The 17,004-nt window shown below is 45.6% G+C and overlaps 1 protein-coding gene across 1 annotated transcript in view; it reads left to right on the forward strand.

Annotated features, from left to right (window-relative positions):
• The window catches only part of samd12 (sterile alpha motif domain containing 12), a gene marked incomplete at both ends in the record, with an annotated part of 62,258 nt that overhangs the window by 25,609 nt on the left and 19,645 nt on the right, over positions 1–17,004 (forward strand). Inside the window, one exon of the mRNA XM_080837508.1 lies at positions 64–204. Within this exon, the coding sequence (XP_080693634.1) occupies positions 64–204 (141 nt within the window). The remainder of the gene's footprint in view (positions 1–63; positions 205–17,004) is intronic.

Here is a 17,004-nt window from a genome sequence, read left to right on the forward strand (position 1 = left end):
TTGATGCGTGTGTGTGTGTGTGTGCGTGTGCGTGTGCGTGTGTGTGTGTGTGTGTGTGTGTAGGTCGTGCTTTGATGAGGCTGACGGACAGGAAGCTGGAACGGATGGGCATCATGCAGGAGTCGCAGCGGCAACACATCCTCCAGCAGGTCCTGCAGCTGCGCGTGCGCGAGGAGGTCCGCACCCTTCAGCTGCTTACACAAGGTAACACACTCACACTCACACTCACACTCACACTCACACTCACACTTGAATTTTAGCACTTTTCACACTCTGCTCACAGACGATATAAAAAAAACACAAAACCACACACACACAGCTGTGTGTACTTTCAGAGGTCTACACCCTTCAACTGACAGAGCTCGTCCTGCCTCTAGAGCCGACTTTTGCACAACACACACACACACACACACACACACACACACACACACACACACACACACACACACACACACACACACACACACAGTGTCTCATATGTCTAATATACAATTGTGTATATCCCCTACACCCCACCTTACCATCACCTGGCCATGAGCAACATGCACTAGTCATTTACTGCACCTGTGGAATTGGATGCAATCACAGACACAGTTGGCCGTAATGACTCGTTTATCGCGACCATAGGAGGTAACCTTTTTTGGCATCCAGGGTTGGCTTTGCACTGATGCTTAGTCTGAACCACTGGAGTGAGAGAGTGGTGAAAGGAAAGAAGAGGGAAAAGGATGAGGGGAGAATGGGAGGAGAGGAGAGAAGAGGATGATGTGAGTAGAGAGGAAAGGGGAGGAGAGAGGAACATCAGATGACCGGAGACAACCGGACCGAAACCCAACAGCATAGCGGAGAAAGACAGACAGAGAGAGACGGAGAAAGAGAGAGAGAAAGCATGAGACAGAGAGCGCAAGCAAGGGAATACGGGCTGGAAAACGAGTGAGTGAGTCAGGGGAGGGGGGGGGGGGGGAGGTTAGTTGTTGTTGTTGTTTTTTCTTCATCGCTCCGCTGCCCTCCTCCCTGCCAGGACCGCTTATGTTGGGTAGGGGTGACGTGAGGGGAGCTCTTGTGTGGTTCTCCTGCTCCGGCTGACACAATGGGAGACGACAGGCAGACCAGCAACACAGGAAAAAAGGCCTGATTTCCAGAGGGACGCCAAGGCTGTTAGCTGACACCGCAGGCAAAGAATGAGAGATGAAAAGAAAGGAAGACTCAGAGAGAAATACATTGAGAGAGAGAGAAACTGATTGATTGTTGAGAGAAAGAGTCAAAGAATGGCAGTGAAGCAGTGACTTCTGAGAAAGAAAAAGAGAAAGAGAGAAACTGACTCACAGAAAGACAGCTTGAGAGAGAAACTGATCGTATGACTGAGAGTGTTAGAAGAGAGAAAGAGGGAGAGGAAGTGAGAAAAAGAGAGTTTGTGTGTGTGCGAGAGAGAGAGAAAAGAGAGAGAGAGTGAGAGAAAGTGAGAGATAGTGAGAGTGAGAGGAAGAGTGTGTGTGTGAGAGAGAGAAAGAGAGGGGGAGAATGTGAGCGGGATAGCCATAGGTGTCAGTTCCTCAGAAAGAACTTAAGAGGCCCACTCATGGTGGGGGATAGAGAGAAGAGAGAGAAAGAGCAAGAATGTAAAAGAAGAAAGCGAGAGTGCGAGAAAGACAGAGCAGTAATTATTGTGACCAGGCAGCATTACCCAGACAGACAGTAATTAACCTTTAAAACCCAGTGGGCCATAGGAGGGAAAATAATTAGGTGCCGCTTGTCCGAGATGCCATGGGGATTGGCATGAAGTAGCCTGTCTCTCTTTATCACATAAGCCAAGCCTCCCTCTCTGTGCTATCCATACTCTTAAAGCGGCAGGGCCAGCGAGAGAGGGTGGAGCAAGGCTTTTAGCCAACGCAAAGAGCCGCTCCCCCTGCATGGTGCTTGTTGGCACGTTAGGTACAGCGAATTGATTTTTTTGCTCCTCGAAGTTCAACTGAACTCATTGCTTTAGTTGAGGATTAGCACGCACTGTTTACGGAAGTCCACCATTCTACAGGGTTTTAGCGTTGATCCTGGTCCGATCCCCATGGCTGTATTATGCACGCTCTCCAGAGGAGGTCTGAGGAGGTAAATTAGGTTTATGTGATTGGGGTTTGGCATCTTCTGTGCGTTACAAGCTCGTATCAGACAGTAAGACTCTCAGGATCTGTGTTTATGTGTGTCTGCGCACAGTGTTATATCAATCAGCAACCCGATGAGTGAAACGAACTGGCCCAAGACACATCCTATGTATTCGCAACTCAATTATGCAATCACTGCTCACCGCATTTGATGAAGAAAAGGTAAGTCTGTTAGCGCTGTAACAGTGATGTTTGATCTTGGATCTTGTTTAAGGCAAGATGATCAAATTCACCCAAAGGCAGTAATTTGCCTCCTTATTTTTCATCGCGGCTATTAGTAGAACAGATGGCTTGGCAGAACATGTATTTCTGTAAGGTCATTTTAGTTTAGATGCGTCTCCACGTCGTATCCATGGATACATTAAATAGATTGCCGCTGCGATGAGGAAAAAAACAGAAAGAGAGATAGAAAATTAAACAAACAATATATGACCCAAAATAGGTGTTTTTTATAACGATAATGAAAACAGGACCCGAGTGGAAATTAGACACAGACACACAGACACACAGACACACAGACACACAGACACACAGACACACAGACACACAGACACACAGACACACAGACACACAGACACACAGACACACAGACACACAGACACACAGACACACAGACACACAGACACACAGACACAAATATAAACAAAGCCACCATAGTTAGCCCGCTGCCTAGCTTGACTTGGCCACCCATAGGGAATCCATTCAAAGTCTTGCCACCTGTTCCCAGTGTAGGGTCCTTTTCTGTCCCCTGCTTGATGCCATTGTTTCCTCTCTGTTCTGTGTGGTCGGGCTAGCTGGTCACAGCAAGGCTCTGAAGACACTGTGTGTGTGTGTGTTTTCTTTTTGCATGCTTGCTTAATGTGTGGTCATGACAGCTCATGCCCGACTCAGGCATGGGCATCTGTTTGGCACAGCGTCAACCAACGAGCTGGACTGCCAGTCAACAGTAATTAGGAAGATCCACAAGTGTTTGTGTACTGGCAGAGGATAGAAAGCATTTGTAGATGTGCAGATAAAATTAATAGATTTATATGTGTGTGTGTTGTGTTCTCAGCCCCTCTGGATACTGCTCAGAGGGCAGATTAAAGAAGTGGCAAATGCTGTGATTATCTTTAAGTGTGTGTGTGTGTGTGTGTGTGTGTGTGTGTGTGTGTGTGTGTGTGTGTGTGTGTGTGTGTGTGTGTGTGTGTGTGTGTGTGTGTGTGTGTTTTGCATTTGTGTGGAACATGCTGAGGATTGACACACCCTTGGCAAGAAGGTCAGATTCATTTCACTTTTTATTTTTTCCACACTTCCTCCTGGGGAGATCCCACCGAGACGCTATCTGCGCTCTGGATCGCCCGAGTTGTGATTAAGCTTTCACCAAGAAAGGGGCGCGAGATCTGAGAAAAGAAAAAAAAGAGTGTGAAATAAAAAGAAAAAAAAGACAGTGGCTTTAATCTAATTTGTTAATACATTTAAGCTGCACGGCGATACTGCATTTAATGGAGACCTCTGCTTCAATTTAGTGCTCAGATGGTCTTGTGTATTAAATGGGTTTGCACACTGGAGAATCTAATTTCTAACGCGTATCACAAAAGGTTATGGGTCATTATGAGCGCGAAAGCTACTGAGCCATAATATCAGCCATTACTTAACTTCCAGCCACGGCGAGAAGCGGTGGGGAAGCACTTAAGAACTGCGCCACGTGGCGAACCGTAGTGAGCGCGCTGGTCCTCCACGCATGGTTGATGGCTAAATTGGTGACATAAATAATAAAAAATGCGCCAAATTGCATGTTATTATATTTTTTTCCTCATCAGGAGGACTGTTTGGGACTTTTTATTTGTCTCTTGGGGCACAAAACTGAGGTAATGAAATATTATGATACCCTTTTTCTTTCTTTCTTTCTTTCTCGGCCTTGCTCTTTTTTAATCGCCCCATTAGCTTGCTCGGGTCAAGATACAAAAATATTCCCCATCAACACTGCAACGCTGCAGAACTTGGTGCCGGAGACGTCCCTTGAGAGACCCGAGGGGCTAAACTTCTCCATGACATTTAAGGAAGCGCTGTGCTTGCTCGCTATGGTTACCAATTAGAGCGTGCCCGGCCATCCAGATGGCTCATTGGTAGGAGGACGACAGTCGGCTGGTTTTGTTTTCCACGTAGCCCCCCCCTGCAAGTCTGTGAGAGAAAAGGCCTGGTGAATGCCAAGGTCAGAGTTAGTGCGCTGCATCCAGATGTAGTCTGGAAAACAACAAGAACAAAACAAACAAACAAAAAAAGCTGGCAAAACAAGAAGGCAACAACAAGAATACAATGAAGTATTCACCACCTCCTAACCCATTTGACCCAGTCTGTGCTCTCTCTCTCTCTCTCTCTCTCTCTCTCTCTCTCTCTCTCTTCCTTGCCTTCTCTTGCTCAATCCATCTCTCTCTCTCTCTCTCTCTCTCTCTCTCTTCCTCAGTCTTTCTTCTCTCAAGGACACTGGAAAGAGGGTATGTATGAGGCATACTCGTGTTGCTTAGTGAAGCAGAAGCGAACGAGAATGTTCCAGAAAGAGAAGGCCGACTGAAAAGGAATGAAAGAAAACACACAAAGCTCTCAGTCTCTCACACAGATCACACATTCAGATACACACAAACATGCAATCGACACAGCCCTACGCTCACATACTCTCATACACACACACCTTTCAGTCACACATGCACACATCTCATCTGTGTGTTCCAGAGGTGATGACTCCTCACCCTGACAATGGCATGCTGTTATTGGTTGCTGGGCATGCTTCGCTACCAAGGTAACAGCCGGAGTCGGGTGCTTCCCTTACCTGCCTGTGCATAAATAACATTCCTCCTCTTCTTTGGTCACAGATGAATGCATTCAGTAATGACAACTGAAAAGGAAGCCTCTCAACATATCTCTCTGAGAAGAGAGGGCTTTGTCTAGATCTTGAAGGTGTCAATGAGAGCTCTTGCTATGCATCTGAATCTGAAACATTCCATATGGGGTGTTGTGGAATTTTCTAATAAAGTGGTGTCATGAGCCCAACTATCTGAACAGAACTAAACACACACACACACACACACACACACACACACACACACACACACACACACACACAAACACACACTCACATACTGTACATACATCCCGCTTTGTGAGGAGAAAGGAGGGGCTAAGGTTACCTGAAGTGCAGTATTCTAGTCTGTACAAAGGCCATGATATGCTCCATGCCAGGAACACACTGACCAGAGTGGAGGCGACCCAGGAGAACACGTTGTTGAGATGGGACACACCTGCCGACATGGGAGTATGTCCCATTGTGACGTGGGTTTATTATCAATTTACAATCCATTCAAGAAGAGCTATCCGATTAAGGTTGGAGTAATGTGAGAGATGTTGCCAATTATAATGGAAATGTTAAAGAAAATGTATACTCAATGTATATGTGTGTTCCGTCCTCTTTTGCCGTATAAAAGATGATGGAGGGCTGTTAATCTTTATCACTGTTCATTACTTGATCAGAGGTATGACTTTGATCTGGTGTCGGCAGAGCAGTAATAAACTACCCTTAACCTTAAGCCTCACTGTGAGTCAGCCTCTCTATATCTCTAATGAGAGTGGAATGACCATAAGATAGAGCATTTCAAAGGTAAAGTGATTATGTGCCTTTGGTCAACATACCTTGTATTGTGTACAGGCATTAGAATACAGTTACAGATGGAGAGCCTCCCTTCATAATAATTATATTTAGTTAACATGTTAAGTATGAAGTATAAATGCAGTGCGCTTATATAAGGATATGTCTATACGTCTATAAATCTATATAAGATTTACTTGATCTGTTGGAGTTAGTTGTAGGGTTAGTGTTCGTTTGTTAAAAGTACATAGTGATATTAATTGCAGACTTAAATACATATAAAGCAGGAAGGCATTCACATTAGTACATTTCTGTTTAGACATGTAAAAAACTTGGGATTCATTGATCGAAGAAATTTGTCAGTTTTTTATAGTGCATGGTTGTCTGGGAATTCCCTGCCCCTTCACTGCATTCCATTTGTTCAGTTGGTCTGGCCAACTCTCAACGGTGCTCCACTTCAGCCACCTGATTGGACAGTCCTTTAACCAATCAGACCAACGATACTATACAACGACCGGTAATAAAGCAAACACATATTTTTTCTGTATGAATTGTTCCAGGGCAAGTTTCTGTTCTGTTTTCAAAGAAAACTTGCCTTATCGAAGTTTTGCGGTGCTTCGGCGGCCACCATGTCCAATGTTTAAAAACTCTCCGTGCAGTAGCTTTTGTAACGTAGCCGTGGTAAGTTTAAATCCGCCAATGGCGCGCCAGGTAGCCAAAAGCCAGTTTGTGATTGGCTCCAAGGATTCTGGAAATCTTGAAATGAACGGGTATGCAAACTTGGCCAGACCCAGTTCTGAGGCAAAATCAATTTGGCCGGAAGAAGTGGGGCGGGACTTCCCAGACTAAGTGCATGGTGTATGGTCTTCAGACTTGGAATGCAGAACGTTGTATTGACAGTTTTCTCAGCAGGTTCAATAATACATGGGAATAGCCCCACAGGCGCAGATTCAAAAACAAGAGTGTACAGCCATACAGACATACATACATACATACGTGAGTGCGTGCGTACATGCTTCACCCTGCTGACTAGGGTTAAAAGAGCACATGGCCATGTTCCAGTGTGGTCATTTCTAGAGTGGTCGTGGCGAGGAGGAGGAGGAGGAAGGGAGTCAGGAGCAGTGGTGGAGCGATTTGTCCAAACTGCATGGCGGGTCGATAATGGAGGCAGCAGAGAGAGGAGGTGGGTGGGGGGACTAGGGTTGGAGTTAGAGGATGAATGGCCGGACTGAGCGAGCGAGGCGAGCTTCAGGGTTCCTTCCCCCTCCCACCCTCACCCCCACGGAGCCACGCTCATCAGTTTAGGCCGAGAGGCAGCCCATTAAAAAGGCATCGGCCCGGTTCCACTCTGTCTACCAGCGTCCAGAGAGCCCACTGCTAACCCCACCACTCAGACACTCTAGTGCCCAGACGCCAGGGCACACACACACACAGACACACACACACACACACACACACGTGGACAGCAGCGCACAAGCATGCATCTCACACACACACACCGCATAGACTCATACACACACGTGGACAGCAGCGCACAAGCATGCATCTCACACACCACACAGACACACACACAGACACACACACACACCACATAGACACACACACGTGGACAGTAGCACACAAGCCTGCATCCAACACACGAACACGCACACACACAGTCTGCCTGTATGTGAACATATACGCACAGGCAATGTCATTCATGCACACATACAGTGTGTCAAGGCACATTCACTCACATACACACAGTGTCCCCCAAACACTGACAAACACAGAATAGAAGCAGACTATTTAGGAAATGTACACAGAGATACGAGACAGATATGGGATTATGGGGATACATACAAATAGCATCAAATTTACTCAAGCAAACATTTGGGCACACACAGATACACACACTATGCACTGTCTTTATTTGCGGATGCACATATGCATACACCAAGAAAGATCCGTGCATCTTTGTAAACACACATTCTTATATAGATTATACACACATAGGCACACAAATGTATGAGTCATGAGGCCAGCTTCACAGTGTTTGGTCACAATGTTTGGAACACTCCAGCAAAATCTGTTTTCTAGACAAGGACTTCTTTTCACTGGGCATAACCAGCAGCTATGCCTTTACAGTTCAAGGAACACTGTAGATCCTTAACAAAGATTGTGTCTGTGTTCCTTTGAATTCACTCACCAAAAAGGGTTCTAGAAAATTCTCATTAAAGTCTTTTCCCCTCTGATTTGAAATTGTCTGTTGAATGAATGGTTCTGCCCATAGCTACTTTAGGATATCCCCTTCAGTTGACTGCATGTTATCAGTAAATGACACAGTGGCTGTTGGCATATCTTATCAGGAGGGCGTTACAGAGATGAAGGGAGGGAAGGAGAGGACAGAGGGAGGGAGGGAGAAGATGTTAAAGGAAATGGTGTGTGTCTGAGGCCAGATCAAGGGAAATGATGTATATAATCCAGGTCACTACTGATTATTTGAATGGGAGGGATTTATGGCGTCGCTGTCACTGATCCCCATTGGGGGCCCCCACGGTTATCCATTATTCGGGAAGAGTTTCTTCTGGAGGTCGTCCGTGATTGATGATATTTAGCCGACCAAACTCAACGCGCGTGTTTAATTTTTCGCATTCCCCGAGCCTGTGATGTAATGTGGGCTCTGATTTATACCACATGTTGGGCTGCTGCACTGGAAGAAGCGATTGTTCACTCCTTTCATTATGGTGTTCCCCAAAACCATGCTCTGATCATAAATTGAATTCACTTCAACTTTATTTGTGTCACACTTTTTACAGGCCCAGATCTACAGATCTGCATAAGGGTGTGTTAAACTAAGACTGTGCACCCTGAATTAGTGCACTAGTAAAAATTGTTTTTACTAAATTACCTTTTAACTAAATTACCTTGACCTTGACCCCTAGGGCAACGCTGTGATGGTTGTAAGGATCAACTAATAATTCACATAAAAGGTGACATGCCACCTAGTTGTCATATTGTCCAGCTCCTTTGGCTACCTGAGCTTGACCAGTTTATGCCACTGAACCTTAATCAGTTTGAGAGATACAACACATCACCAGTATACCAGATTCTACCTTTTGTATTCCACTTTACCATTTCAGTTGAGTTCCATGCTTTACAAAAAATACAGCTGTAATAAACTACTTCTGAGTGAAGCTGAAGACTTTGCTGGAACTCCCTTGCTGTAGACAAACAAAAGATGTCGAAACACTCGTTCGGCGCACTCTCGTGGTGCTCCGGCAAATAGTCCCCCCTGATTTGATCTGTAACTTTAGCCGCCGGCTATCCTTTCCGAGGCAGCTCTCATTCCGACGCCAGCGGGGCCTATTGACTGCGCCGAGGCCGAGTTCACAGAGCCAGCTCCTCGACTGATGCGGCTGCGACTTAAGGCCTGTTTCTCCACGCCAGAAGGGAGCCGGTGCTACGATCAACAATCCATCATTAAATCTAATTGCCGTTGCTCACCACTCACAGCTTAATTGGCTGCTGAGACACGGGGCTGCTCGATTGCATTGTGGTGGACATGATGAAAAGTGACTGTTGTGAGGCAATGAAAGTGAAAGTCCGATGGAGGAAGAGGAGAAGGAGGAGGGAGGGAGGGGGGGTTGGTGGAGAGATAGATGAATGTGTACATGTTTTTCCTCCTTGTCTAATTTAGTACATTGATGAATGGTGCAGTAATCACAGTATTCACTCGATCAACAGCCACACACACAAACACACACACATACAGATCTCCTCAGTGAACACTCACACACACACACAGAGACTCACAAATGTACACATTTCTGTTACACACATACAACAGGCATGAGAATCACTCACCTTTCAGCGAAATTCGCCGTTTTGAAAACAAAATAGGTGACCTACGTGAATCGTGTAGATTCGATGAGTTTTGTTTTTGTTGGGGGGGGGGGGGGGGGGTTGGACATATTTTTCATATTCAGATGACATGTACATTTGTACTGAACTAGTGCTGGCGGCGGCAAGGTCCTCAGTGTTGCCAGATTGTAAATTGCGTATCATATCAAAGGCTCAAAATGATCGTATTTGGAGGATAATGAATTATATCTGTCAACACTGGGAAAGTTTGACCAATGACAGAGCTCGCGCAAGAAGGTGGAACGTAAGTGATACCCTTTCCAAAACGTGTAAAGACGTAATAACTCATTTGTGAAAGACCCAGAGAAACAATAATATCCGACAAGGCAAAATCCCGGACAATTTTGGAATCCCTGCTGGACGCATTTTTTTTGTGTGACCGTAATGTTACCATATAAAACGTTAAAACATGTGTTCGGTAACTTAACGGGATGATTCATTTCAAGGGGCATAACCTTCAGATACAAGTATGAAAAAGTTAGCAATGATGTGATTAGCCTGGTTACGAGACGGCTACGGTGTGAATAACTGATGGAGTAAGATAATTTAGCTACATTAACTCAAACGCCACGGAGACTCCCTGTTCTAACTTTGAATCGCTCTGTTGGGGCAAAGTGACCATTGCAAAGGTGTTTGACTACAGACTGTTAACGTAGCAAATAATTCCTACTATTTCAGCCAGTCAACTTACAAGCCTTGCAGGTATAAAACAAATCATGACGTCAGATGACAATTTTCAGTCTCGTTACCATAAACAAGACCCAATACAGTGCAACCCTGAGCACTGACATGATAAGCACTTTGGTGACAAGAAAGGTGAGCATGGCTGAAAAGGGGACTCTTGTCACATGGAAGGCTTCAGTGATGCTCTGCTCAAAAAGGCCAAGTCGCCAAGCTATGAGGCAAAGCAGTCAAGAGCAAGTGCCACTGGAAGTAGATAGATGGATACTTTAATAGGAGCTTCTTGACAAGAATTCCATAAATGAAAAGAGATCCTTACATTTTGCATCATTTAGTACTTCTAAAGAATATATGATTGTATTGTTTTTTTCGCCGCTGATTTATTATGTTGAATAACTGGATGATGCTAGTGCATGGAAATATTAACGCGAAGGGCCTCGCCAATAAAATGTATTGAAATCTGAATTACATAACATTGTATTGGCTGTCAATCATGATGGAAGAGTAGACAAGTTAAGTTACGGCATCTCTCGTGGGGGCTATGCATTAAGCCATTTGTGGTGCCCTTACCACATTGTGCCTCATATACTGTAAATGATAGACCCAGTGACAGGCTGGCATGAAATGGCTTGCATAATACTAAGTAAGGAGGCCAAAATATTTTTTGACTCATGGCTGAAGCTAAGTTTCTCCAGCTCTCCCCAGGTTGGAAAAAAAGCATCTCAAACTTCATCAGATTGACGCTTTAAAATATGGAATATTTAAATTTTACTTACAGGGGGGGCACGCCCCCGGACCCCCCCAGAGGGGTAATATCCTCCTCACCTTTTTCACCCCTTACCCGTTTTCATGCCTGATACAATTTATGCAAATAATCAGAAAGAACTTGCTAATAGAAGGGGTTCTCAACCGCTCTCTCCTATTATTGGTTTCTCTCTATACCTGCCCCATCAAGACTTCACCATATCACCATGAGTGAAGCCCACTGGGGAGTTTGTACTGGGTGAATTAGTCAACCACCCTCATTCCATCCCATGCTAGTCAAGCAGCAATTAGCAGATGCTCAGCACGGCCCCGATTTTCACACAGGCTCTCAATAATGAAGAGGTATTTGTAAAATTGTAATGAAGAGTTGATTATTTTTTAAGCTCATCATTTTGCCACAGAGAGCACAGAGGTTGACAGTTAATCAGATTATAAATATTTACACCCAAGAGTTGGCGAGAGGTGCAAATGCAAATTAACCTCATGTATGAGTAGCTTAATTATATGTACTGTAGTGTTGGGTGTATGTGTGTGTGTGTGTGTGTGTGTGTGTGTGTGTGTGTGTGTGTGTGTGTGTGTGTGTTCGCGTGCTGCTCAAGCTCTGTATGCATGTGCCATAGTGTTTACTAACCTGTTCTGACTATATGGTATTTGCAGTTGTGTTCATATGTGACCCGGTAAGTACTGGTGACACACACAACTGAATATGCAGCCTACTGCCACTGTGTGTATGTTAGTGTCTGTGTATGTTTTATTTTCATCTTTTTGTTCATTTCTCTTATGTGGTCAGTTATTCTTGTATACATACAGTATACAGTATATATATACACATAAGTCTTCTTGTATACATATACTGTACATACATAATACATATACGTGTGTGTTAAACTGAGAAAGTAAAGGGGAGGGAGGGAGGGAGGAAAGAGGGGGGAATGCCTGCTGGCTTAGTTTGCCCTCTATTAAAGATTTACACTCTACACAGGGGTAGTTATTAAACCCTAGGGCCCCCTCGATGACGCTAACTCTCAGCTTGATTGTAACGTTGCGGCGGAGATTAAAGGCGGTTCATTGAAAGGTCTTTTAGCTATTCTGGGTGATTGATCTTTCCAGGGCCCTTTGATTCAGCAGCTGAGAGACCTTCTCTTCCTCTTTGTCTTACCGTCGCTCTTCCTCTCTTATCTCCATGTGTCTTCCTCCCTGGCCTCCTGCCCTCTCCATTTTTCCACCACACACACACACACACACACACACACACACACATACACAAAAACAGACACACACACACATATTCTCTCTTACTACTCACACCAGTCTAGAAGCCACACAGTCACTTTCCCATGTAATTGCCATGCCTAATTGTCCACATTGCGAGTACTTCTCCCATTTTCACTTTTATCCTCTTTCTACACAATACATTACAAGAGCGTGGGGTGAGTTAGCACAGCAAATAGCAAGCTATAAAGCCAGTGAACAGTGTGTGGTTGGATGGTATATGCAATTGAGATATTATTTCATGGGTCTTTCTCTCTCACCCTCTCACCATCCATCTTTCTCTCTCTCGCTCTCTCTCTATCACTCTCTCTCTCTCTATTTATCTATTCATCCATCCATCCTCCTATCTATCCTTTTCTCTCTCCCTCCTTATTTATGGCCATTTGTCATACACCAGTGAAGTGCTCTGCTGGAGGAGACCGATAGGGATGTGTGGCGAGAGCCACAGCTGTTCTCCCTCACCTGTCATCGCTGATGGCTCCACGCGCCTCTCGCCCAGATGGCTGAGAGCCGCTGCCCGCAGCAGGGCGGTGCCCGGTGATGGATGGGTAGAGGAGGTACGCAGGAAGTATGCAGCGTCTCACACCTATGGAGTGTCCTCTGTGTCCACTGCATATGGCATTGGCAGTAGAGCACTTTCTCCACACATTTGCCCTGGTCCCATGGGGCCATGACAGCCATTTTGGCTCATACGTTTGGTTATGCAGTATTCAGAGTCATTTCATATCACTCATAAGAGCCATATACAGTATATGGCTGGTTTTATATGGTAGGAGTACTTGAGCAGGAAGTAATACGCATATCACACCAGTGGCTAGCGACCATGGAGTGACCCCTAATTCTGTCAAATAGAGTGGTTTATGCTCTGTTTCTTCTCGACCATAGCCATTTTGGCGCCATCAGTTCTGTAGTGCGCCAGTGGCTCTGCCTGGAGTTTATTAAGTCAGTGAATCACTGCTGATTGTTAAGCAGTCATGGTATGTTTCCCTCTCGATAGAGTCCCCCCCCGCCCCTCGCCTGTCCTCTAAGACGACAGATGCAGTTGTTAATGGCTCTGGATAACTGGTATTACCATTGATCTCGACGTGCCGTTGTCAGGAATTTGAAATGACCGGCAAGGCCCGGTCGCGCTCGATTGGATTCTGCGTGGAGGGCGAGGCGTTTAGTGGCGTCGGAGGGGTTGGTAGGGAGAAATAGCATCGACGGGTAATGGGCGGCGTGTCATCGCCAAGTGATATCCATGCCTCAGAAAACACCTGCCATGTTTGCTGCAGTTCCATCTGTGTTTTATGGGGTGATTAATTCCTCACCCACCCTCTGTTTATGTACATCATGTGGCTTTATGTGTGTGTGTGAGAGTGTGTGTGTCTGTGTGTGATGGTATTTGTTTGGTGCTCTTGCTTGTTCGTGCATTACTGCTTGTATCGTTAAACAGCTATGGCTTTAAAAATGATATATGCTTGCCCGTATGCATACCTGTGAGTGTGCGTGTGTGTGCGCTTGTGCCTGTGCCTGTGTGTGTGCGCTTGTGCCTGTGCCTGTGTGTGTGTGTGTGTGTGTGTGTGTGTGTGTGTGTGTGTGTGTGTGTGTGTGTGTGTGTGTGTGTGTGTGTGTGTGTGTGTGTGCGCTCTTGTGTCTGTGCGTGTGTTTGTGCGTGCGCGTGTGCGTGCATGCATGTTTTTGTGTGTGTGTGGCTTCAGTGCATGCAGGTCTGGGTGAGTGCAGTATTTTGGCTGAGAGCATGAGGGGGATGAGTGCAAGCTGGGCTTCAAAGCTGCAACTGAACAACACCGGGCTGAACAACACTTCTCACGCCACATCGCGCTTTACACTGGCAGCCCATGCACAAGCCATCCGCACGCTCCACAGACCGCCTCAGACACTGAAACTGTATCTGTTAGAATTGGGAGGATGCATACACACACACACAAACACCATCCAATTAACACTCAGGAGTCCAGGGCTGGATACAGGCACCTTTGTGGTTGACATGCTTCATCGAAAGGTATCAATGGGAGGGATAATGGCCTTGAACCATGCATGTGATAACACCCCTCCCTATGCTAACACAAAGCCTTTTCACAAAGGAATGTCTTTGGAGAAGAAAAAAGGACAACTGGGTTAGAGATATCTCCACACTATTAGCAGTATGAAGTATGCAGTATGCACCATATACCTATATCTGTCAGTGTATCAATAGGAAGGAAACTCCTTTAATGTTTACGGCAACGCTAATATGGCAGTGGTGTGACGAATGTGGCGTTAAGATTGAATTTGAGACTCCAGACAAAACCGATGCCATTTTTCATGCTTCGGCGAAGATGCAGCCGACTTAATGTCCCTTCTCACTCTGTCACATGCTGACCGAAGCAGAAGTATAAATATAGCCCCTCACGGTGGGGGGTCATGTGATGTGCAGGGCCCGTGAGGCATGTTTATTACTCATATAATTCCCCACCTAATTATGGGCCATGGTCTGGGTTGAGGGAACAACAGGGGGAGCCAGGGTCAAGGCCGTCACGGTAGGATTCATGCTCATCAGGGACACCACGAAAGGTCGGTCCCCTTCCACACACACACAAAACCTCGTAATTATAGGGAGCATAAACACTCTCACACAAATGCATACGTAATGGAATCGCTCTCTTATAAGGGACAACACACACACATGCGCTTGCACACACACTCAGCAGGCCGTACAACTTTTTTCCCCCTTCATTTTAATTAAGCTTGGAGAGCCGTGTTATTAAGGTGAGGGTCGCAGCGGGCCCTTGCCACCACGACAAATCTAATCTCGCCGCCCCCGCCGAGGTACGGAGATCTTCCCAGACATCCCCAACACCCTCCTCACCAACCACAGGCTACAGCAGGTCAGTGCTGACCCCAGGCCATTATCAACAAAGGCAACCCCCCTCCCCAAATCAATTACATGGAGGAATTAAAAAACGTTGCTCTGTCCCAGTCCCATAATTACTCTCAGACAACAGGGGAGAGAAACGGTGAGGGGGAGAGGGGGAGAGACAAATGGAGAAGGAGAGTAGAAGAGAATGGTCCAGATTTTTTAAGTTGGGATCTATTTCCTATGGTATTAGTGTGTACTTACTGTAAGTTGTTCTCCCCAGGATACTGTGATTCATAACGTGGTATTGGAGGAATGTCTTTCTCACTTTCTCTCTTCTCTCTCTCTCTCTCTCCCCCTCTCAATTCTTCAAATTGAAATTCAAAGTTGCTTTATTAACATGATTGTTTAGATACAGTGTTGCCAAAGCACAAAGAACTATAAAAGAACGCATTCATTGATATTATAACATTGAGGCGCAAAAGAGACAGAACACACAGTAATAACGTCACCGTAACATGAAAAGGTAAACCCACACACACATACACGCACACACGCACACACACACCATCTATAAAAAAGGTGAAATACAAACATTAGCTGGAGCATCATGGGTTGATCTCAGACTCTTTCTTTCGCTCATTCTCTCTTTCATTCACCACCTCTCTCTCTTATTTACCCCATCTATCTCTATTTCACCCTCTATCTCTCTCTCCCTCATTCAACCCACCTCTCTCTCATTCACCCCCTCTCATTTTCTCTCTCTCTCATACTGTTTTGACTGGCCAGAGAAATGCTGTTAGAGAATACGAGCTGCTTTAATGGGCTCCTCTCTAGAAGGTTGGAACTCTGAAATGGGGTTTCACTGAGGCATCGTAAACACTGCTCATCTGCGTATTTCTGTCTTCCCCCCTCGCATTTCTTTGTAGGTCTGTGAGAAAATACGTCCTGAGCCATGACTCACTGTCTGGTGGGAAGTGGCTGGGTTTCTAAGGTGTCTGGAACACACACACACACACACACGCACACTGGATACCCTGCTTCACAAGAGAGTGAGAGCGTGATGCAAGTGACAGCGTCTGGGCAGTCTGAATCAACATTAGACACATGCTCATACACACACAAACACACACACACACAGATATACGGACACTGGATACTTAGCCTCACAAGAGAGTGTGAGTGTATTTCAAGTGGCCAGCTAAATATCTCTCAGGCTCTTTTTTGTGGGAGAGGCTATGTGCTCTGCTTTGTGCTCTAAGCTACAGGAGTCGGACAGCTACCTACCACCACCACCAACTCTCTCTCTCTCTCTCTCTCTCTCTCTCTCTCTCTCTCTCTCTTTCTATCTCTTTCTCTGTCTTTTTTATTTCCATCATTCCTTATCCATATCTCTCCCCTGCTCTCTCTGTTTTTGTCTTCTCCCTCTCTAGCTCTCCCTCTGCCTCGTTCTTTCATTCTCTCTCTCTCTCTCTCTTCATCATAAATCGTTAATGGGGAATCCATCATCAGATTGGCATTAATGAATGTGATTTATAATGAAAGCAAACAGCGGAGCACTGGTCCTTGAAGGCTCCACGTCAAACATTGACTAAGATTCAGGCTGGCACTCGGCTCAGTTACACAACGGCTGATTGGCTGCTGGGCTTCCCGATCAAATGTGTTTTTTTTCTCCGTCATGGTACTGGCTTGCTGTGTTTGCTGCGCTGACAGCCAGTTCTGGCAGTAATTGCCAAGCATCTCGTCATCTTGATTGGCCACGTAGCCCG

The sequence above is a fragment of the Sprattus sprattus genome (assembly GCF_963457725.1).
Source record: "Sprattus sprattus genome assembly, chromosome: 4".
NCBI lineage: Eukaryota > Metazoa > Chordata > Actinopteri > Clupeiformes > Clupeidae > Sprattus > Sprattus sprattus.